Source organism: Perca flavescens, chromosome 21 (genome assembly GCF_004354835.1).
Source record: "Perca flavescens isolate YP-PL-M2 chromosome 21, PFLA_1.0, whole genome shotgun sequence".
In the NCBI taxonomy this organism is placed as follows: domain Eukaryota; kingdom Metazoa; phylum Chordata; class Actinopteri; order Perciformes; family Percidae; genus Perca; species Perca flavescens.
Window position 1 is genome coordinate 4,446,984 of NC_041351.1, and position 17,937 is coordinate 4,464,920.

The following is a 17,937-nucleotide window of genomic DNA, read 5'->3' on the forward strand; positions in this document are numbered from 1 at the left end:
CCCATTTCCAATTTGAATTTAAAAAAAATGTTGTTTTTTAAATTGGGATAGGATGTGCCCCATGTTTACATTTGTCTGCTTTTTGTTTCACAATTGCATCACAAAACAGGGTCAACTAGTTTTTTTTATTTTTTATTTCAAATAAACACAACCACAAAGTAAGAATTACCTCAGTTACCGCTCAGTTACAAGCACAAAAAACAACAACGTATTTGACAGACATACGCTAGGAGGTGTAGTTTCCGAGCAGCGCCTGAACGCAGCAGCGGCCCAGAGCGGCTGTCAGCGGTGGATGAGAGAGAGATTATCCTCCTTTAACTGCGACTCGGTGTTAACGGGCAGCGGGACGCCGTATGTGACACGACATGGGAAACGCCGACACCAAACTTCACTTCAGGAAAGCGGTGATTCAGCTCACAACCAAAACACAGGTCGGTTCTTTACAAGAAAACACTTTTAAAAAAACCAACAACAACACAGAAACGTGCGAAGAACGCGTCGGCTGTGCTCGGTTTGCGGTTTAAATTCAGCGTGTGGAGATAAAGTTGGGAGTGCCAGATGGTAGCCTCAACTGCTGCCCAGATGACACAAAATGGAGAGGAAAACAGGGCCAACGCTAATTAGTTTATATTTGAACATCTCCAGACAAAATACGCATACATCTCTTGAAATATTGATACTTTTCCTCAATATTTAGTGCTGTTTGGAGACTGGAGACACTCAGTTTTGGCCTTTTTGGATATGTCTTCCACATGTCTTTATTTGTTTTGTAAAAAGATCCTTGAATAACTTCAACTTGTTGCACTTAATTAGTTTAGCTGCAGGCAGGCAGGTAGCAGACGTGTGTTTTCTTCCCTGGCAGGTGCATTTAAGGTGGAGCTAACTAGATCATTTAAATGTACTGTCGCTGTTACCCAGTTCTGTTCACATCTTTATCATCGATTAATCGTTTGAGTCAAAGCTAGCTTATCTTTATTTATTTTTTTATTAATCTTTATTTTAATCCCATTGAGATTCAGAATCTCTTTTGCGAGGGAGTCCTGGCCAAGACAGCAGTAATATTAGTTCCATTTACAGTGAAATATAGACAACATAAAACAGAAAAAGACAGTTGGCTATTTAACATCATCTCAACACAATCACCAGCAGCGCTCCGTAACAGCACATATGCATTTAGTAGTCAAATAGTCCTTTTATATCCTCATTTTAATCTGGGTCATTGTTGGTAGGTAGTCTAATTTAAGCTGATTCTGCAATTTATACCAGGATGGGGGGGCAAAAACTTTAAAGGCACTTTCACACTAATTTTGGACCCTGGCTGCAACTAACTATTCTTTTCATAGTCTAATAATCTGTCAATTATATCCTCGATTACTTGTTTGGTCTCTAAAATGTCAGAAAATGATGAAAAATGTGGCTCGGTGTTTCCCAAAGCTCAAGAGGACGTCCTCAAATGTCTCGTTTTGTCCACAACTCAAAGATATTCAGTTTACTGTCACAGAGGAGAGAAGAAACTAGAAATATATTGTCATTTAACAAGCTGACACTTTTTTTGGCGGAGAAGGTCTTTTGTCTGTGTGTTCAATATGAAGCTACAGTCAGCAGACGGATAGCTTAGCATCAAGAAAAGAATTTGTATTTTTTTATTTTATTAAATTTATTAAGTACTCCATTCCAATATGGAGATGGAGCACGTGATTTCTATTTGACAATATGTGTTGGATACGTGCTCCAGGAGGGTGCACAGAGCCGAGATGCTATTAAGAATCCTACTAAAAGAAGTAGCGTGTCTGTCCGTGTCCTGCAGCCGGTGGAAGCCACAGACGATGCCTTCTGGGATCAGTTCTGGGCCGACTCCACCACCACCGTCCAGGACGTTTTCGCTCTGGTGCCGGCGGCTGAGATCCGAGCTGTGAGAGAGGAGTCTCCGTCCAACCTGGCAACCCTCTGCTACAAGGTAACCTGCGTTTCTATGAGGACCGGTCTGAGGGCTGGGACAACGGGGCGATTCGGTTCACAATACGACTTGTGCCGATTCCATTTGTATGGCGATTAGAGCTACACCGATTACAACTTTCTAGGCCGATTCCGATTTCCCATTTTCTTTGAGTTAGGCCAGCCGATACCGATTTTAGCCGATTCCGATTTCATTTTCATTTTTTTTACAGCACACACAAATATTTATTTTCTATCTTTTCTTTAATAGAACATTTGACATAGAACATTTTTGAATTTTTTTGAATAGATAATCGATCGCTATAAAATAGAACTATATAAATTACTCCTGGTGTGGGGAAAAGGGGGGGGCGTATTTGGGGCTCCAAATGAGTAAAGAAATGTAAAAGATGAAAAGAAGAAAGAAATGACCAACACACCTCAGGAGACAGCAGGAAATTTAGACAAAACATTGAAGAAAGTGAAAGGGAAAAAAACAACAAATGTTTAAAAAAAAAAAAAAACATAAGTTGGAGGGGCAAAAACGATGGAAAATAAGTGACACAAATGTTGACAAAAACAGAAATTCTCTATCCAGAAATCCTGTTTGAGATGTTAGTTGTTCGAGGCAGCGAGGAGTCAGGTCTCAGCTGTTCTCCATCCTGGATACAGTCGGAGTCCGAGGAATGCTGCTGTTGGTTGTTCCCACACTTTAAACCTTTAAACCTTACACACGTCAGTGTTGGCAAAGGCCAAAGGTCATTTGAGTTTTTGTAGACCTGGCTGCAAATCAGAAGAGAGAAGAGATTTAGAAACCGATTTTATAGTTGTGATAAAGAAGCTGCGAGAATGTTTTTTTTAGAGACACGGAGTATCAGATGTCAGGTCAGCGTCCTGATCATCGTTCTTCTTTGATCAGATGGTTTCAAACTAGGATATTTGGGCAAAGTGCTACGTTTGAGATCTTTGGCTTCTTTTCTTAACCCCTGTGTTGTCTTCCTGTCGACCACGCAACTCTGTGTTTTTCTGGGTGGAAATTTGAACATTTTCTTTTTCTACACTTTGTGTGGTCACTTCTTTTTTTAATGATGTTTTTGTGAATTTTTGGGCGCTTTTTCCAATGTTTTTTTTCCTCACCTTTTTCCAATGTTTTTTTTCCTCACCTTTTTCCAATTTTTTGTCACTTTTTCAGATGTTTTTTCTTTCTTTTTTGTCACTTTTTTCAGCGTAAAAAAAAAAAAAAAAATGTTTTCAAAGGGGATAGCAATGTTTGAAACAGCTTCAAAATCTTGAAAAACGCATGGAAAAATGTGTCGACAAAGTGTTGATTTTCAGTTTTGACCCGGGAGGACAATGCGAGGGTTAAACTAGTTTGGTTTAAATTTCCAAAAGAAGGGTTGAACCCAGATCAGACAACCGTAGCCCAACCCTGGTAGGTGATATGAAAGAGGTATATGCATGTAAACCTATTCTAGTAGACCCCAGAGTAACAATATGATGCTGAAAAGGAGTATAATAGGCTCTTTAAATCCTACATAGGTAGCCTCTTGATTTTAAAGCATCACTCTAGCCTTAATGTCCTCTCCATGTGCCCCCCCACCCCTCCCTCCCTAGGCAGTGGAGAGGCTGGTCCAGGGTGCAGACTCCGGCTGTCCCTCAGAGAGAGAGCGTCAGATTGTCCTGAACTGCACCCGCCTGCTCACCCGCATCCTGCCCTACATCTTCGAGGACGCTGACTGGAGGGGCTTCTTCTGGTCCACCGTGCCCGGAGCCGGCAGAGCGGGGGTACGACTCCCACGCCAAATCAGTTTCACAAAGTAGTAGTGGAGCAGAAACTCTCCCTCTCGTATTTTTTTTCGCTCTTCTAGTTATCTCTGCTCGGAGGACCTGAGGAGTGGGAAGTGTTGAGGCTGTTCACTGCTTCAGTGGACGTGGTGTCCCTTCGTGATTTCACCTTGACGCTGCTGAGTGGGCTGCAATAGCAAAGGAATGCATTGAGGAAGCAATCATTTCCTGTTTCTACAAGTTCAATTATGTCTGTGTGTCTGTCTGTTTGTGTGTGTCTGTTTCTGTGTCTGTTTGTGTGTGTCTTTGTCTGTTTGTGTGTGTCTGTCTTTGTCTGTTTGTGTGTCTGTCTGTGTGTGTCTTGTCTCTTTCGTCTCCAGTCTCATAAATGACTGACTGTTTTTGAATTCTTTAATTGACTGGAAGTAATGTACTGATGCTATGATAAGTTTAAAGCGAACACGAAGTGGCTAATTACCTGGATATGCTGACGTAGCCTTTGGCTAAACAAGGAAAGCTAAAAAAAATACAGTATTAATTACATTTGTACAGGACCGGTTCACACAACCAACACCCCTAAAGGTATAAAATAAAAAGGTCTGGAGATTATAACTGGGATAAAAACAAGTCTTTCTGACTAAGACAATGCTAACATGTTGATGTTTAAGCAGGTTTAATGTTTCCCATTTTCACCATCTCGAGCCGTTTTCTCATCGGGACATTCAGGAAGTTGTCCAAAGTTGACCTTTCTGACATGCACCACTCAACAGACAACTGTCTGCGTCTTTGACAAGAAAATATCTTTTTAAAACTTCTTTTTAAAATACTAATTTGCAGAAATCTCAGCAGTGGAGATCTCCAGACCTTTTACAAATAAAACCAAAAACTTGTGATTTGAGTGGGGGGAAGCTTTATTTTGCATCTTTGGTTGATAAAAAAAAATAAACTTATAAATAAAAATAAATGGTAGACTGTTAGAGAAAGTAATTCTCTAGCTCTCTACTAATTCTCCGAGGGAGACGGGTGTAAACAGCTCTGCTCTCTGAGACCACCTGCAGCCCCCACGCATTGCGGGGCAAACGGCAGACGGAGTTTAATCTGTCAGCGGCCTCTCGGCTCCCCAGACATCAGAGGACTTTAGGCCTTTGAGATTAGCACGTATAATGCTCCACAGTGGTTAGAAGTGACGGGGATTCTCTGAGCGGGATCTGTAAGAGGAGACTGTTGCTGCTGTTGAAGGTCCCTGTCTGAAACCTCTCCTACCCTCCCCCCCCAACTCTACCTCCGGACGGCTGCTGGTTCTCTGGTTACCTGGTCGGCAGGGGACCCGCGGTCCAAACACTGCCCATATTGTATCTCCCCCTCCCCTCCTCCTGGCCAGTGGTTGAATTAAGGAGGGATTGAATGTCCCTTAATTAAAGTGTGGGACTGGAGTCAAAAGCGGAGAGCTGCAGCCATTGGGACAGACCAATGGCTCGTTTGTATGAATCCAGTTTGTGGTTCTGTAGGGAAATACTGCGATTGTTTTCTCAGTCAATTGTTTAATCGATTTTAATTGTTCGGTCTACAAAATGTCAGAAACTGGTGAAAAGTGTGGATCAGTGTTTCCCAAAAAGCCCAAGGTGTCTTGTTTTGTCCACAACTAAAAGATATTCAGTTTACTGTCACAGAGGAGAGAAGAAACCACAACATATTCACATTTAACAAGCTGGGATCAGAATTTTTTTTTTTACTCGAACCGATTCAAGCAACACTAAAGAACCTTTTCACGCTACATTATGAAAGTTTGCCAGATCAGGTAGCAGATCTGTGGTTTGAATGAACTGGACAATGTAATGTAATGGACAATTCTACTTCCAACCTGTAGGGGGACGAAAGCGGGAAAAGTTACGTAGTGTTGCTTTAATCAATTATCACCATATAGCGATTCATTTAATAGTTGACAATTAATCGATTTAATCTTTGCAGCAATAATTCAGATTTATATACAGTTGGAACCACAATCCTCTTCATGGCCATTGCATAAAACGTCTGTTAGATCTGCTGAAATCCAACGCTGGTACCACGTGTGTTGATTTAACGGAACAAAATCCACCTAAAAACACAATGCACACAGTCCAAATATCATTTTGCTGAAATGATACCAACATGCAACTTATACTACAGCCGATTTTGGCACGAGCCTCTTTCGGATTGTAGCACAAGCGTAAAATGGCACCACACTTCCACGGCAGCATAATGAGGGTCCCTACATGTAAACCGAAGCATTGAGAACTTTGCAAGTGTAGAGACAGTTTATTAAAAAGATAGTTTAGAAAAAATTCACGACCAGTCGAACGCCGTGCAACGCGAGCGGTTTGCGCTAAAACTGGTCACATTCGATTAGCATGAAATTATGTCCCAGAGAAAGGTTGACTCGGTACACGTGTTCTTGACCCCTAGGTTCATTTTGCACCGGATTTGTCCTTTAAATTTCATATACAGTACAGGCCAAAAGTTTGGACACACCTTCTCATTCAATGTGTTTCTTTATTTTCATGACTATTTACATCGTAGATTCTCACTGAAGGCATCAAAACTATGAATGAACCCATGTGGAATTATGTACAAAACAAAAAAGTGTGAAATAACTGAAAACATGTCTTATATTTTAGATTCTTCAAAGTAGCCACCCTTTGCTTTTTTTGATAACTCTGCAAACCCTTGGTGTTCTCTCAATGAGCTTCATGAGGTAGTCACCTGAAATGGTTTTACCTTCACAGGTGTGCTTTGTCAGGGTTCATTAGTGGAAGTTTTTCCCTTATTAATAAAAAAATCAAAGGGCGGCTACTTTGAGGAATCTAAAATATAAGACATGTTTTCAGTTATTTCACACTTTTTTGTTTTGTACATAATTCCATATGTGTTCATTCATAGTTTTGATGCCTTCAGTGAGAATCTACAATGTAAATAGTCATGAAAATAAAAAGGAAACGCATTGAATGAGAAGGTGTGTCCAAACTTTTGCCCTGTACTGTATAATGGTCTTAAAAAGTTTTGACTTTGACTTGGTGGAACCTGCAGAAACTTTGATAACAAATGTGGCGTCTCCTAACTCACCTCTTCATCCTCCAGCGTTTAGATGAAGATGGCGAGGATAATGAAGCGCGGCCGCTGGCTGAGTCCCTGCTGCTGGCCATCGCTGACCTGCTCTTCTGTCCAGACTTCACCGCTCAGAGCCACAAGAAGATCGGCCCCGTGAGTCCACCACCGCTCTACATTACACCCATTATCTTGCAGTGCAGCTGGAGGCAAACACCTGCCAATATTCAGAATCTAATTTAGGACCACTTACCAAAGCTTCGCCTCGGGCTCATTCATTAAAGCAGATTTTTTTTTTCTGGGCCAAATTACACGGCTATCAGATCGGCGCATAGACTCGCGTACTAGCCAGTACTGATACCAGCATTTTAGGCTGTATGCGGGGCTTTTTCTGATACTTAAATCAGTACTGGAACAACTCTAGTATTTACACTACCGGTTAAAAGTTTGGGGTCACTTAGAAATTTCCATTCACTCCATTACAGACAGAATACCAGCTGAGATCAGTTGCATTGTTTTTTTTAATCAGGGCAGCAGTTTTCAGATTACATTATGCGCTTACATAATTGCAAAATGGTTCTCGACTGTTGTAGAAAGAAGTGGCTGATCTTTGATGCAATATCTACATAGCCCATTATCAGCAACCATTCATCCAATGTTCCAAAGGCCCATTCTGTTTACAAATCTGATATCATTTTAAAAGGCTAACTGAGAACCTGAAACAACCAACGAAGAGATGAGGATGTTTTGTACTTAAGCTTTAAAGAGTCTTTCCACATGAGAAGAAAAACCACTTTCTTCAGCTCTGTGTTGACTTAGTTTAGCCCTCAAGCTACAACAGTGTCGATAATACCGAATAGAGCCAAGTCCCTGTTGTTGAGCCCCGGGGCGGTACCGGTTAGCACTGTTATCTCCCTCGCACAGCCTTCTCAGGAGCTGGAGTTAATGAGTTACCGTACTCCACATGAGACGGAGGAGTGGCCGTGTTTGTTAACTGGGCTGAGAGGAATGATCGTGTTGAGCAAACACCTGTGGTGCTGGAGAGCACGTGGAGGTGACCAGAAAAATGAGGCTGCCCCGCTGCTCCTAATTAGGCTGCGCTCACACGGCCTGCGTTGGCCCGCCAGACGGTCCGGTAAAAACGCTCATCTTTCCATTCATTCTGAGTGTGGATCGTGTATTGAGGCTGTTGTCGCACGGGGGGGACACTCCAAAAAATGCAGCAGGCATGCGGCAAAAAGTTGAGACAGACTCAACTTTTGGGAAAAACGCAACCCCACGTCACGCTGCGCTGGCCAGTCGTGTTACAAGACATCAGACTTTGAGCTATGGTTTGAGGGCGAGAATCCCGTAGGGCTGGGCAATATATTGAAATTGTATCCATATATGACGCTAGATATCGTCTTAAATTTTGGATATTGTAATATCCTGATATGACAAGTGTTGTCTTTTCCTGGTTTTAAAGGCTGCATTACAGTATGCACTTCTCTGAACTTACCAGACTGTTGTATCTGTTCTATTATTTGCCTTTACCCACTTAGTCATTATATCAACATAACTGATGATTATTTATCAAAAATCTCATTGTGTGCATATTTGGTGAAAGTACCAATTGTCAACCCTACAATATCGCCACAATATCGATATCGAGGTATTCGGTCAGAAATATCGGGATATTTGAGTTTCAGCTCTAGAATCCCGTCCAGGAAACGGGAAACATCACTGCCTCTATCGCTGCCCCAAGTAAGTTTTAAAACACTACGAGGGTAAAAAACCAAACCCAAGCACTGGGCTGCCCGGGAGTTTGTGTCATAGCTGAATGTTTCCTGCAACAACAAAGCACTCGCTATGTCTCGCTCGCCTTCTCTCTCTCTCCCTGGGAAATGAAGCTGCCTTCAAGTGCGGTCGGAAACGTCAAGAACTATAAACAATCTGAGGGAAAATGGTAACTGTGAAATATAAAGTCTACTTATGCAACATTGGGGAGTTTAAGAACCCAACAGGACGACACATAAATGGGCCATTTCATTGCAACACCCCCCCTCCACCCCCGCCCGCCCAGTCCTTAACACCTTGTGTGTGTGTGTGTGTGTGTGTGTGTGTGTGTGTGTGTGTGTGTGTGTGTGTGTGTGTGTGTGTGTGTGTGTGGTGGAAAATAACCAGCGGCTGGCAGTTTGTTCCCTCCCGCTTCTGTGACCTGTGAAGCATGCGTAAATGCATAAACACAATCATTTGAGATTAGAGCTTTCACTTCCCGGTAAAATTGGGTCAAAATGTGTCCGTGTTAAAGGGTCAGTTCACCCAAATTACCATTGAATCATTAGGGCTGGGTCGATACGCTTTTGACGCGATTTCAATTCTTTCACGATACAGGAGTGCCGATTGGATTTGTATTGCAATTCTAATAAGTCATTTGATTCGGGAGTATTGAGTTTCTTTTCCTTCTTTGACAAAAACCAAAAGATGAATAATGCACTTCTAGAGGCAGTATATCATGAGATATTTCTGAAGACAGATTTTTGTCGGTCAGTCTGACATTGATTTAATTTGTAAAAAAGTACAGAACATGTATTTTCTGCTTCATCCATGCTGTTCTGAGTGAGATACGGTTTCTGAATGTGTCCTGCCTTCAGTCTCCGGGTGAGCTGGTCAAAATCTGCACGGCTTTCTACGTCACTAGCCGAGATGAGGGCCCTAACGGACCTAGAGGGGCCTAGGGGGCTAGCGCCAGCATGCTAGCTCGTTCTCAATGGCAAAACACTGCTACAACACATAATCTACAAAAGAACTACTTCCATGTCCCTGTTCTGCAGGTATTCCACACAAAGTTGGAAATGCGCCCTCATTTAGAGTGTTTTTTGATAATTAAACCATGTAAACCTATTATGATACAATCTCAAATTACAATTATGAATCTTAAAATGAGAATAATATGGCCACCTTAGCATCTTGTCAGTTGACACTAGTCTCGCCAGACCTTCACAGCGCTGCGGAGGAGGGTCTGGCTAGTCCACACAGCATTTCGGGATGGGAGAAAAACGTGCTTGGGTTTATTGGCATTTCTTTAAACCAATCACAATCGTCATGGGCAGCGCTCCACGCCGCACGGAGCTACAGTGTCTCTGCAAAATAGCCTCGGTAGTGAACTTCAAAAGTTGCTTTAGTCGTGCAACAGAAAACTCAGATTGGACAGATAGTCTAGCTAGCTGTCTGGATTTACCCTGCAGAGATCTGAGGAGCAGTTAACCATAGTCCTCACAAATCTACCAGAGTTTAAAATTCCATCACAAAGAAAGTGGAAGGTAGCGAACATCCAGCCGAAAATTAGGGACATCCGGCGGCAACGGAGCAATCCCGGAAGTGGAACGTCGTGGATATAGACTAGTTGACCGTAACGTAAACTTTATTCCTCCCTATTTCCTTCAAATGTCACGCTGATCATTTTTGCATTTGGCATTGTCGCAAAATGCCAACACAGAAACAACCGCCAAGTCAAATAATAATGTTTGAATTTACATGTGAGTTCATTTAATATTGAAAACAACACATGTGAGCATCCCGTTTTTTTTGTTGTTTTTTTCGCTTTGGAGTCGCTTGACAGTTTTGAGTAACACTGTTTTGAGTTTGAAATTTATAAAAAGCGTATCTTACCAAATCTACGGACCACCAGGGGTCACTCATTCGCGAACCAGCAGTCTTTGAGGAATACTGCTTTAGAGGCAGTTCAGTTGGTGCCTAAAAAGCATCGAATTTGCTATCCTACCCCGCCATGGCAACCGCTGACAAATCAAAGCTTTTCAGGAAGTCACAAGCCCGAAAAATGAGCCAATCGGTGCCTGCGGGGTTTGGTTGAACCCCAGTGAACGTTTTGTGTGGCACTGCGCTGTACCCTTTGCTGTCAGTTTACTTCTGAAGAACAATGGCAGCACCAGTCCCATCTGTTCACGACGCTGCAGTTATCGGTGCTGAGGCGTCACGCGCTGATATTCTCAGCAATCACTTGATGAAGTAGGTGTGTGAACGCAGTCCCAGTGCTCTGTTTAGACCTTCAGCTGTGACATATAGCAGTGGGGAAATATGAATGTCACTTAAGAATGCTCTACGGAATAAACTACTAAAAATAGCTTTCAAGATGAGTGATGCTGTTTTCCTACCCTACCGATGTTAAGTAACATAAAAATAGTAACATCCTCTTTCTTTTTTCGGTGGCAGAAGTAAGTCTTCTCAACATTTGTTGTGTTCTGGTTTCAGAATGATAAAGACAGTTGGAGAACAGTTTATCATTTGCATATTTTAACATTTCTGAAAACTTGTAATACAATTTTATTTATTTTTATTTATTTTATTACAGAGACCGTGCATATTAATAAACAATTTTGTCAATATGCCAGAGTTAGCCAGAAGGCTATTTTTCATCTGCAGTCTCTAGACAGATGGTAAAAAAGTCACCCTAAAAGAATGTAAAATTACACATTTACATAACAATATAACATTTAAATACATTTGGTAAAAGGTACTATTAAGCCAAACATTTTAAGTAATTGTAAGTTTCATTATAATATCTATTTGTTAAAATATTTTTCCCCATTCACCTGTAGTGTCCCACTTTACCAGTATTCACTTAGGTCTAGTTTAACAGCTTTTTTTCATTTAAAAAAATAAAAAGGAACAAAACTTACATGCAGATTCAAACACATTGCTTTTATTACAACAAACTACTTTTTATAAGTGTTTAAGGGGGCCTAAGGTTTGGGATTTTGGATATGATATTGGCAGTTTTTGTGCTTTTTGGAAATGATGCAAAGGTGCTAATAGGGAAAAATAACAAAATGTCAAATAAATATGAAAAGCTGCTCCTGTGGAAAGTCTATTATATATTAATTTACTTAGATTGACCCTTCAAACTATTTAGTATCGGTAAAATTTTCCCTGCCCAGATGGCACCGATATCTGGTCTGGCCAACGGACTAATTAGACACAAAACAGGATGATTCTTTTCCTTGGCAACTATCATGTTTTTCCCAAAAGACTTTTAGGCATTATCATAGTGTGTGTGTGGGGGGGGTACAGTTTTGAGCATCAATGACTTCATTTCCTGTATTCGGATACACATTTATGCACCAATTTACGGTGGAAATACCTTTTTTATTTAGCCTATGTGAAGAAGAAAAACGCAGATGACCATTCAAATAATATCATCGACATGACGTACACGTTATTGTTATTGTTGCAGGTCACAGCCGAGGACATCCGAACCATCGACAGCTGCGAGTACATCTGGGAGGCAGGGGTGGGCTTCGCTCATTCGCCTCCTCTCAGCTACACCCACGACATCAACAGGTGAGACTGCAGCCAATCAGGGGAAGGGGGAGCTGTCTGAAAATAAACATTAACATGAATCCAACATATTAGTTGTAGGGCTGTGAAACGATAACATTTTTTTTATTAATGGCTGAATTTCTGTAGTTAATCGCGATTTATTGCATGTTTTATCACATGATTAAAATTCTATTATTTTGCATTTCAGAACAGTTTTTAAGTACATATTAACAATGGAATGCTTTTCTTACCAGTGTATCTTGATTGGGAATCAAATGAATGCAAAGGGAGTTACTTTATAAACTTGACTTTAAGATATTTATTTGTTTATTTATTTACTGTAAACAAAAGAAAAATGTGTGAATCTGTCATTATTTCACAATTCCAAGTACCTAACTAAAAAACAAAAAATCCATATCCTTACCAAAGTCAATATAGTGTGCAGTAGCTTCTCAATAATTTTGTTCCACATTTTAACATTAGAACATGATGTATAAATATATGAATATCTCAAAAATTATTTGAACAGCTTAGAATTGTATGCACCATAAAAAGGTATATCTAAAGTCTGTAGGCTGCCCTACACGTTATTGTAGGCCCAGTTTTATGTACAGCTCAATTTTATACATAATATATAGTAAAAGGTCCCTGCTTGGTCTCTTTTTAAGCTGATGGGTCCTTGGTCTAAAACCCTTAAATAACAGGGCTAGTCCACCAGAGAGCACTAACATGTTCATTTCTCAACTGTTAAATGTCCCATTCAGAACGTGTCTTGGACACATATCGGCCAGGCTGTAGTATAAAACCTGTGTGTGATTTCTCATAACTTTGATATTAACGTGGATCCGTCCTGTGCTGTTGTTGTTTGTCCAGGAGCGAGCTGCTGAAGCTGCTCCTCACCTGTCTCTCTGAGGCCATGTACCTTCCTCCGTGCTCTGACAGCAGGAACCTCAATCCCTGGGTCGCCTTCTTCTGCTCCACAGAAAACCGGTAACACACACACACACACACACACACACACACACACACACACACACACACACACACGTGAACAGTACAGGCTAGAGCTGTAATTGGGCCTTAAAAGTTAGGCCCGACAAGACCGGAGCCCGACAGAATGCGGCCCAAGCCCGACAAGTACATTTTGATTGACAGCTTTTTAAAAGCCCAAATCCGTTTTTAGAGCCCGACATTATTCAAATGTTCGCACAGCTCTTTTGCCAAGAATGAGTCATTTATAAATTTTTTAACATCATGTATTCATGACTAAAGTAGACTATAGGCCACTTGGAAGTTGGAACAAAGAAATAAAATAAGTCCTCCAGAGGCCAGCCTCCGTTTCACCTCCTCAGCATCCATTTTCGCGCTAATCGAAACGCATCACCGTGTAAAATGATAGAAATTAAGACCAAACCCGACGACTAAGATCTTCAGCTCTAGTACAGGCTAGTAAGTGCACTTCCTATGTTTGGGTCGGATTGCATTTATCACCTAAAGTGAACCGAACTCTATAGCATTTTGGAAGCAAACCGAGACCCCCGTTTTCAAGCGGAGCAGAGTTTGGTTGTTTGGTCCGTAAAGGGTTCGAATGAGCTTTCACACCGCCCCAAACCAACCGGACTATCAGAACAAACTCTCCAGGGTTTGGTTAAAAACAGAACAAACTGCTCAGGTGTGAAAGTGTCCTAAGAGCCAAGAGGACAATTTTCAGAGAGATTTTAATAAGAAAATCAAACTAAAAAAATAGAGGGCGATTTTAATAAAGGATTGTAAAAAGTCCCCATTGGAAATTGCGCCCTTGAATGTGCCTCACCCTCTGCTATGCATTAACGTACACTGTGGATCGTAACACCCCCTCTGAAGAGCCCCTCTCCTCTGAGCACATTCCAGAGTCATTAACTCTTCTGCTGTTTATATGTTTCCCTGCTTTCTACCAAGAAGACACCAACGCTGCTGATGACAATGAGTCACTTTCTTAGGTTATGCATTTTATCTACTGTCGCCACTCTGATGTGGTGGGTTGTCACTTTTTAAGGGGGTGGGGGTGATCGATGCAGCACAGTATCGCGATATTTTCCGTGGCAATACTGTATCGATACACAGACGCCGAGTATCGATCTTTCATTATATATGTGTTGGTCAGTTTGTCTACTTGACAATCCTGTTTTGAAGCAGTGAAATTAAAGTGACATGAACAAACGGAGACATTTATCTTTTTAGATAAAACAGATGTTGACAAAGTTTCCTTTTAGGGACATCATTTGAAATTGGGAAAGATTTGAAGTTGGAAAAAAGGTAATACATTGCAATATATCGCAGAATATTGCAATATTACATTACATGTCATTTAGCTGACGCTTTTATCCAAAGCGACTTACAATTGCTATATATGTCAGAGGTCGCACACCTCTGGAGCCCCTAGGGGTTAAGTGTCTTGCTCAGAGACACGTTGGTTGATCGCAGTGGGAATCGAACCTGGGTCTCCCACAACAAAGACGTGTCATACTCACTGCGCCATCACCACCCCAAAATGTTTAAAATCGCAATAATATCGCATTGTGACATAAGTATGGTGATCGTATCGTGAGGCCTCTGTTGATTTACACCACTACGCTTTTTAGCCACCAAACTCCAAATGTTTGTGACCCCAAGTCTGGATTGGCTTAAAGCTACAGTGCGCAGTTTCTGTCTCCCCCATGAGGAATTCTAAGTAATGACCAAAAAACCTTCGGCGCGTCCACATGATACAAGCCTTCCGTGATCGCGCACCATCCCCCCCACCCCTACTCTACACAGTTGCTAGTAGCCAAGGAGGACACGGAGGATTAAAACAACATGATGGACTCTTCAGATAAGGTCATTATCTTCACTTGAGTTTCTGCGCAGGAAAGTCGCCGGACGCCACAATCTTCTGAACATAGTCACACTGAGAAACCCAGAGAGAGCTGTGTGGAGCTGATAGTCTTTATTAGCTTTGTAGTAACTCATTTGGCAACGGCTTGAATGTAACAGACGTTTATTTATTTTTATTTTTTTTATATATATTTTTATTTCAAGGACAAATGCTGTTGTTTATATATATATATATATATATATATATATATATATATATATATATATATATATATATATATATATATATATATATATATATATATATATATATATATTACATTTCAATCCTTCCCAACCAACCCAGAACAGTCTGCCTTACATTATATTCATTAATAGGACAAAAAATGATGAGAAAAATAATAATAGTAATAATAATCATACAATATTAAAAGATTAAAAAAAAATAATAATAAAAAAAAATAAGGATAAAAATAAAAGAAAAATAATAAAAAAAGAGAGATTTTAAAAAAGAGAGAAAAGCAGTTGGATACCACAATCAATCGAAGACAACAGACGTTTATTAATATCAAAAAGTTACGCACTAAAGCTTTAAGCTGGTCCAGAAAAAAAATGGAAAGTCTACAGAGACAAACCGCTTAAAAACCAGAGGAAAATCTGATGTAGATCACACTGAGGTGACGCAAAAGTGCAAGAACGAACGAGAGGAAAACTCTTGACAGCTTGAAGCAGATCCACCGCGCTGACTGACCTCGCTGCTTCCACTCCTCCCCCTTCCCAGACACGCCCTGCCTCTGTTCACCTCCCTGCTCAACGTGGTGTGTGCCTACGACCCGGTCGGGTACGGCATCCCGTACAACCACCTGCTGTTCTCGGACTACCGGGAGCAGCTGGTGGAGCAGGCGCTCCAGATCCTCATCGTCACCCTGGAGCACGAGGCCGGCTCGGCGGCCGGCGCCGCGCTCCAGGCCCTGGACACCTCCGCACCCCCCTCCGCCGGGGACCAGCAGGAGGTCAGAGGAAGTTTGGTTTATTTGTTATTATAATGAAATCGCTGACACTCATTCAGAATTTTACAATCCTCCTTTCGTTTGTTTTTTTGCAGCCAGCTGGACCTGATAACCTCTTTGTGAATTATCTCTCCAGGATACACAGAGAAGAGGTAAAACGCCAAAGTGAACCACTCACGGTTATTGAACATTACTCGTTGACTTCTGGAAAGATGTTGCATTTATTGAACTTAAAAAACCGGGAAACAGTTATACAAATCAACAGTGAAAACACCTTGAACTATGAAATGTGCCTTCATACTTTTCCCGTTTTTTAACTTTTGGAATTCCTCTTCAAACACAAGACAAAATAAGAGTTAACTCACAAAACTTCATGTGCAAAATAATAGCTTTTCTTGATTATATTGTTTGTGTGATCGTTAGGAGCCGAAATCAAAATTGCGATCAAAAATTTGATTTGATCAATTGCACAGCCCTGGCTGTAGGATGTTAAAGGAGAAATCCGGCGCAAAATGAACCTAGGGGTTAATAACACATGTGTACCGAGTCGATCGTTCTCTGGGACATGTTTTCATGCTAATTGAATGTGACCAGTTTTAGCACAAACCGCTAATTAGCTTATAACGCTAGTCGTCGGGGCACGGGTAAAGTAAAAATAAATCGCTATTCCTACACCACTAACAAGGCTCAAAATAGCACCACACTTCCACGGTAGCATAATGAGGGTCCCTGCATGTAAACCAAAGCATTGAGAACTTTGTAAGTGTACAGACAGTTTATTAAAAGATAGTTTAGATAGTTTATATAGTATACATGCGGGCGCCATCTTGGGAAAGCAGTCACGACCAGTCGAACGGTCACATTTGGTTAGCATTTTTTAACCCTCTAGGTTCATTTTGCGCCGGATGTGTCCTTTTAAACTGTGTTTTCCTGAGGTTTGTGGAAGACTTAAGGGCATATATTTTGGGTAATTCCTCAAGAAAATGTTACGTTTTTAAATTAAATAAATATGCAATTTCACATCATTTTAGAAATCCAACTACAATCATTAGATCTAAGAAAAGTCACTTAGTTAATAGTTAGTTTTGATGCTCTGATTGATTTTGCATTCATTCGGCTTAGGTGGTGCCCAAAACGTCTTGGGTGCTGCACCTTAAGCCTTATAGTGGTATGGAAAACCCTGTCTTTGTTTATCAGGACTTGAGCTTCATCCTGAAAGGTCTGTCTCGGCTGATGAACAACCCTCTGGTCCAAACCTACCTGCCTCACTCCAACAAGAAGATCCAGTTCCACCAGGAGCTGCTGATCCTCTTCTGGAAGTTCTGTGACTTCAACAAGGTGCGGAGCCCGATTTTTAACTGTGACAATAGATGGATAGATATTTATTTATTGTCCCGTGGGGGAATTTTGTTTTCACAGTCGGTTTCATGCACATGGCAATTTACACGGAAAAATAAATTTAATAGATAACAAAGACCGGTATATGGACGCATAGAAACAAGCACATTAACAACAGCGACACAAAGCCACTGGACTTCAAACGTCGCATGTACTATGTCTGAAAACTCAAACAAAAACTGGGACAGAAGAGTTAAAGCTCAGTTGTGTTTGTGTGTTTTCAGAAGTTCCTGTTCTTCGTGCTGAAGAGCAGCGACGTGTTGGATGTGCTGGTTCCCATCCTCTTCAGCCTGAACGAAGCCAGAACAGATCAGTGTGAGTCACGCAGATTTGAACGCTGTGTGTTGGGGAAGAAAAAGTTCTCTCACGTCCACTTCAAGTGGCTGGTTCAGATGAGTTTTATTCACAGCGCAGTGGAGACAGAAGCTCACAGGAAGCCATTACCATACCTAGAGATTGGCATGGTTTTATTTCAGTTAGCCTAATAGCTGGTTTGATTTGCATTGAGAGATGATTTTATGGAAAGTACCCCATGCAAATCTCTAGGTTTGGTGAA

At 41.2% G+C, this 17,937-nt stretch overlaps 1 protein-coding gene across 2 annotated transcripts in view; it reads left to right on the forward strand.

Moving 5' to 3' along the window:
• Positions 1 to 242: 242 nt before the first annotated feature.
• Positions 243 to 17,937, forward strand: part of hid1b (HID1 domain containing b) — a 29,632-nt gene continuing 11,937 nt past the window's right edge. For both annotated transcript variants that reach the window (XM_028567571.1, XM_028567572.1), the window contains exons 1-10: positions 243 to 431; positions 1,808 to 1,957; positions 3,550 to 3,720; positions 6,835 to 6,957; positions 12,035 to 12,141; positions 12,994 to 13,110; positions 15,755 to 15,986; positions 16,079 to 16,135; positions 17,181 to 17,321; positions 17,606 to 17,696. In XM_028567571.1, coding sequence (XP_028423372.1) covers positions 366 to 431; positions 1,808 to 1,957; positions 3,550 to 3,720; positions 6,835 to 6,957; positions 12,035 to 12,141; positions 12,994 to 13,110; positions 15,755 to 15,986; positions 16,079 to 16,135; positions 17,181 to 17,321; positions 17,606 to 17,696 — 1,255 coding nt within the window. In that variant the 5' untranslated portion in view covers positions 243 to 365. The remainder of the gene's footprint in view (positions 432 to 1,807; positions 1,958 to 3,549; positions 3,721 to 6,834; positions 6,958 to 12,034; positions 12,142 to 12,993; positions 13,111 to 15,754; positions 15,987 to 16,078; positions 16,136 to 17,180; positions 17,322 to 17,605; positions 17,697 to 17,937) is intronic.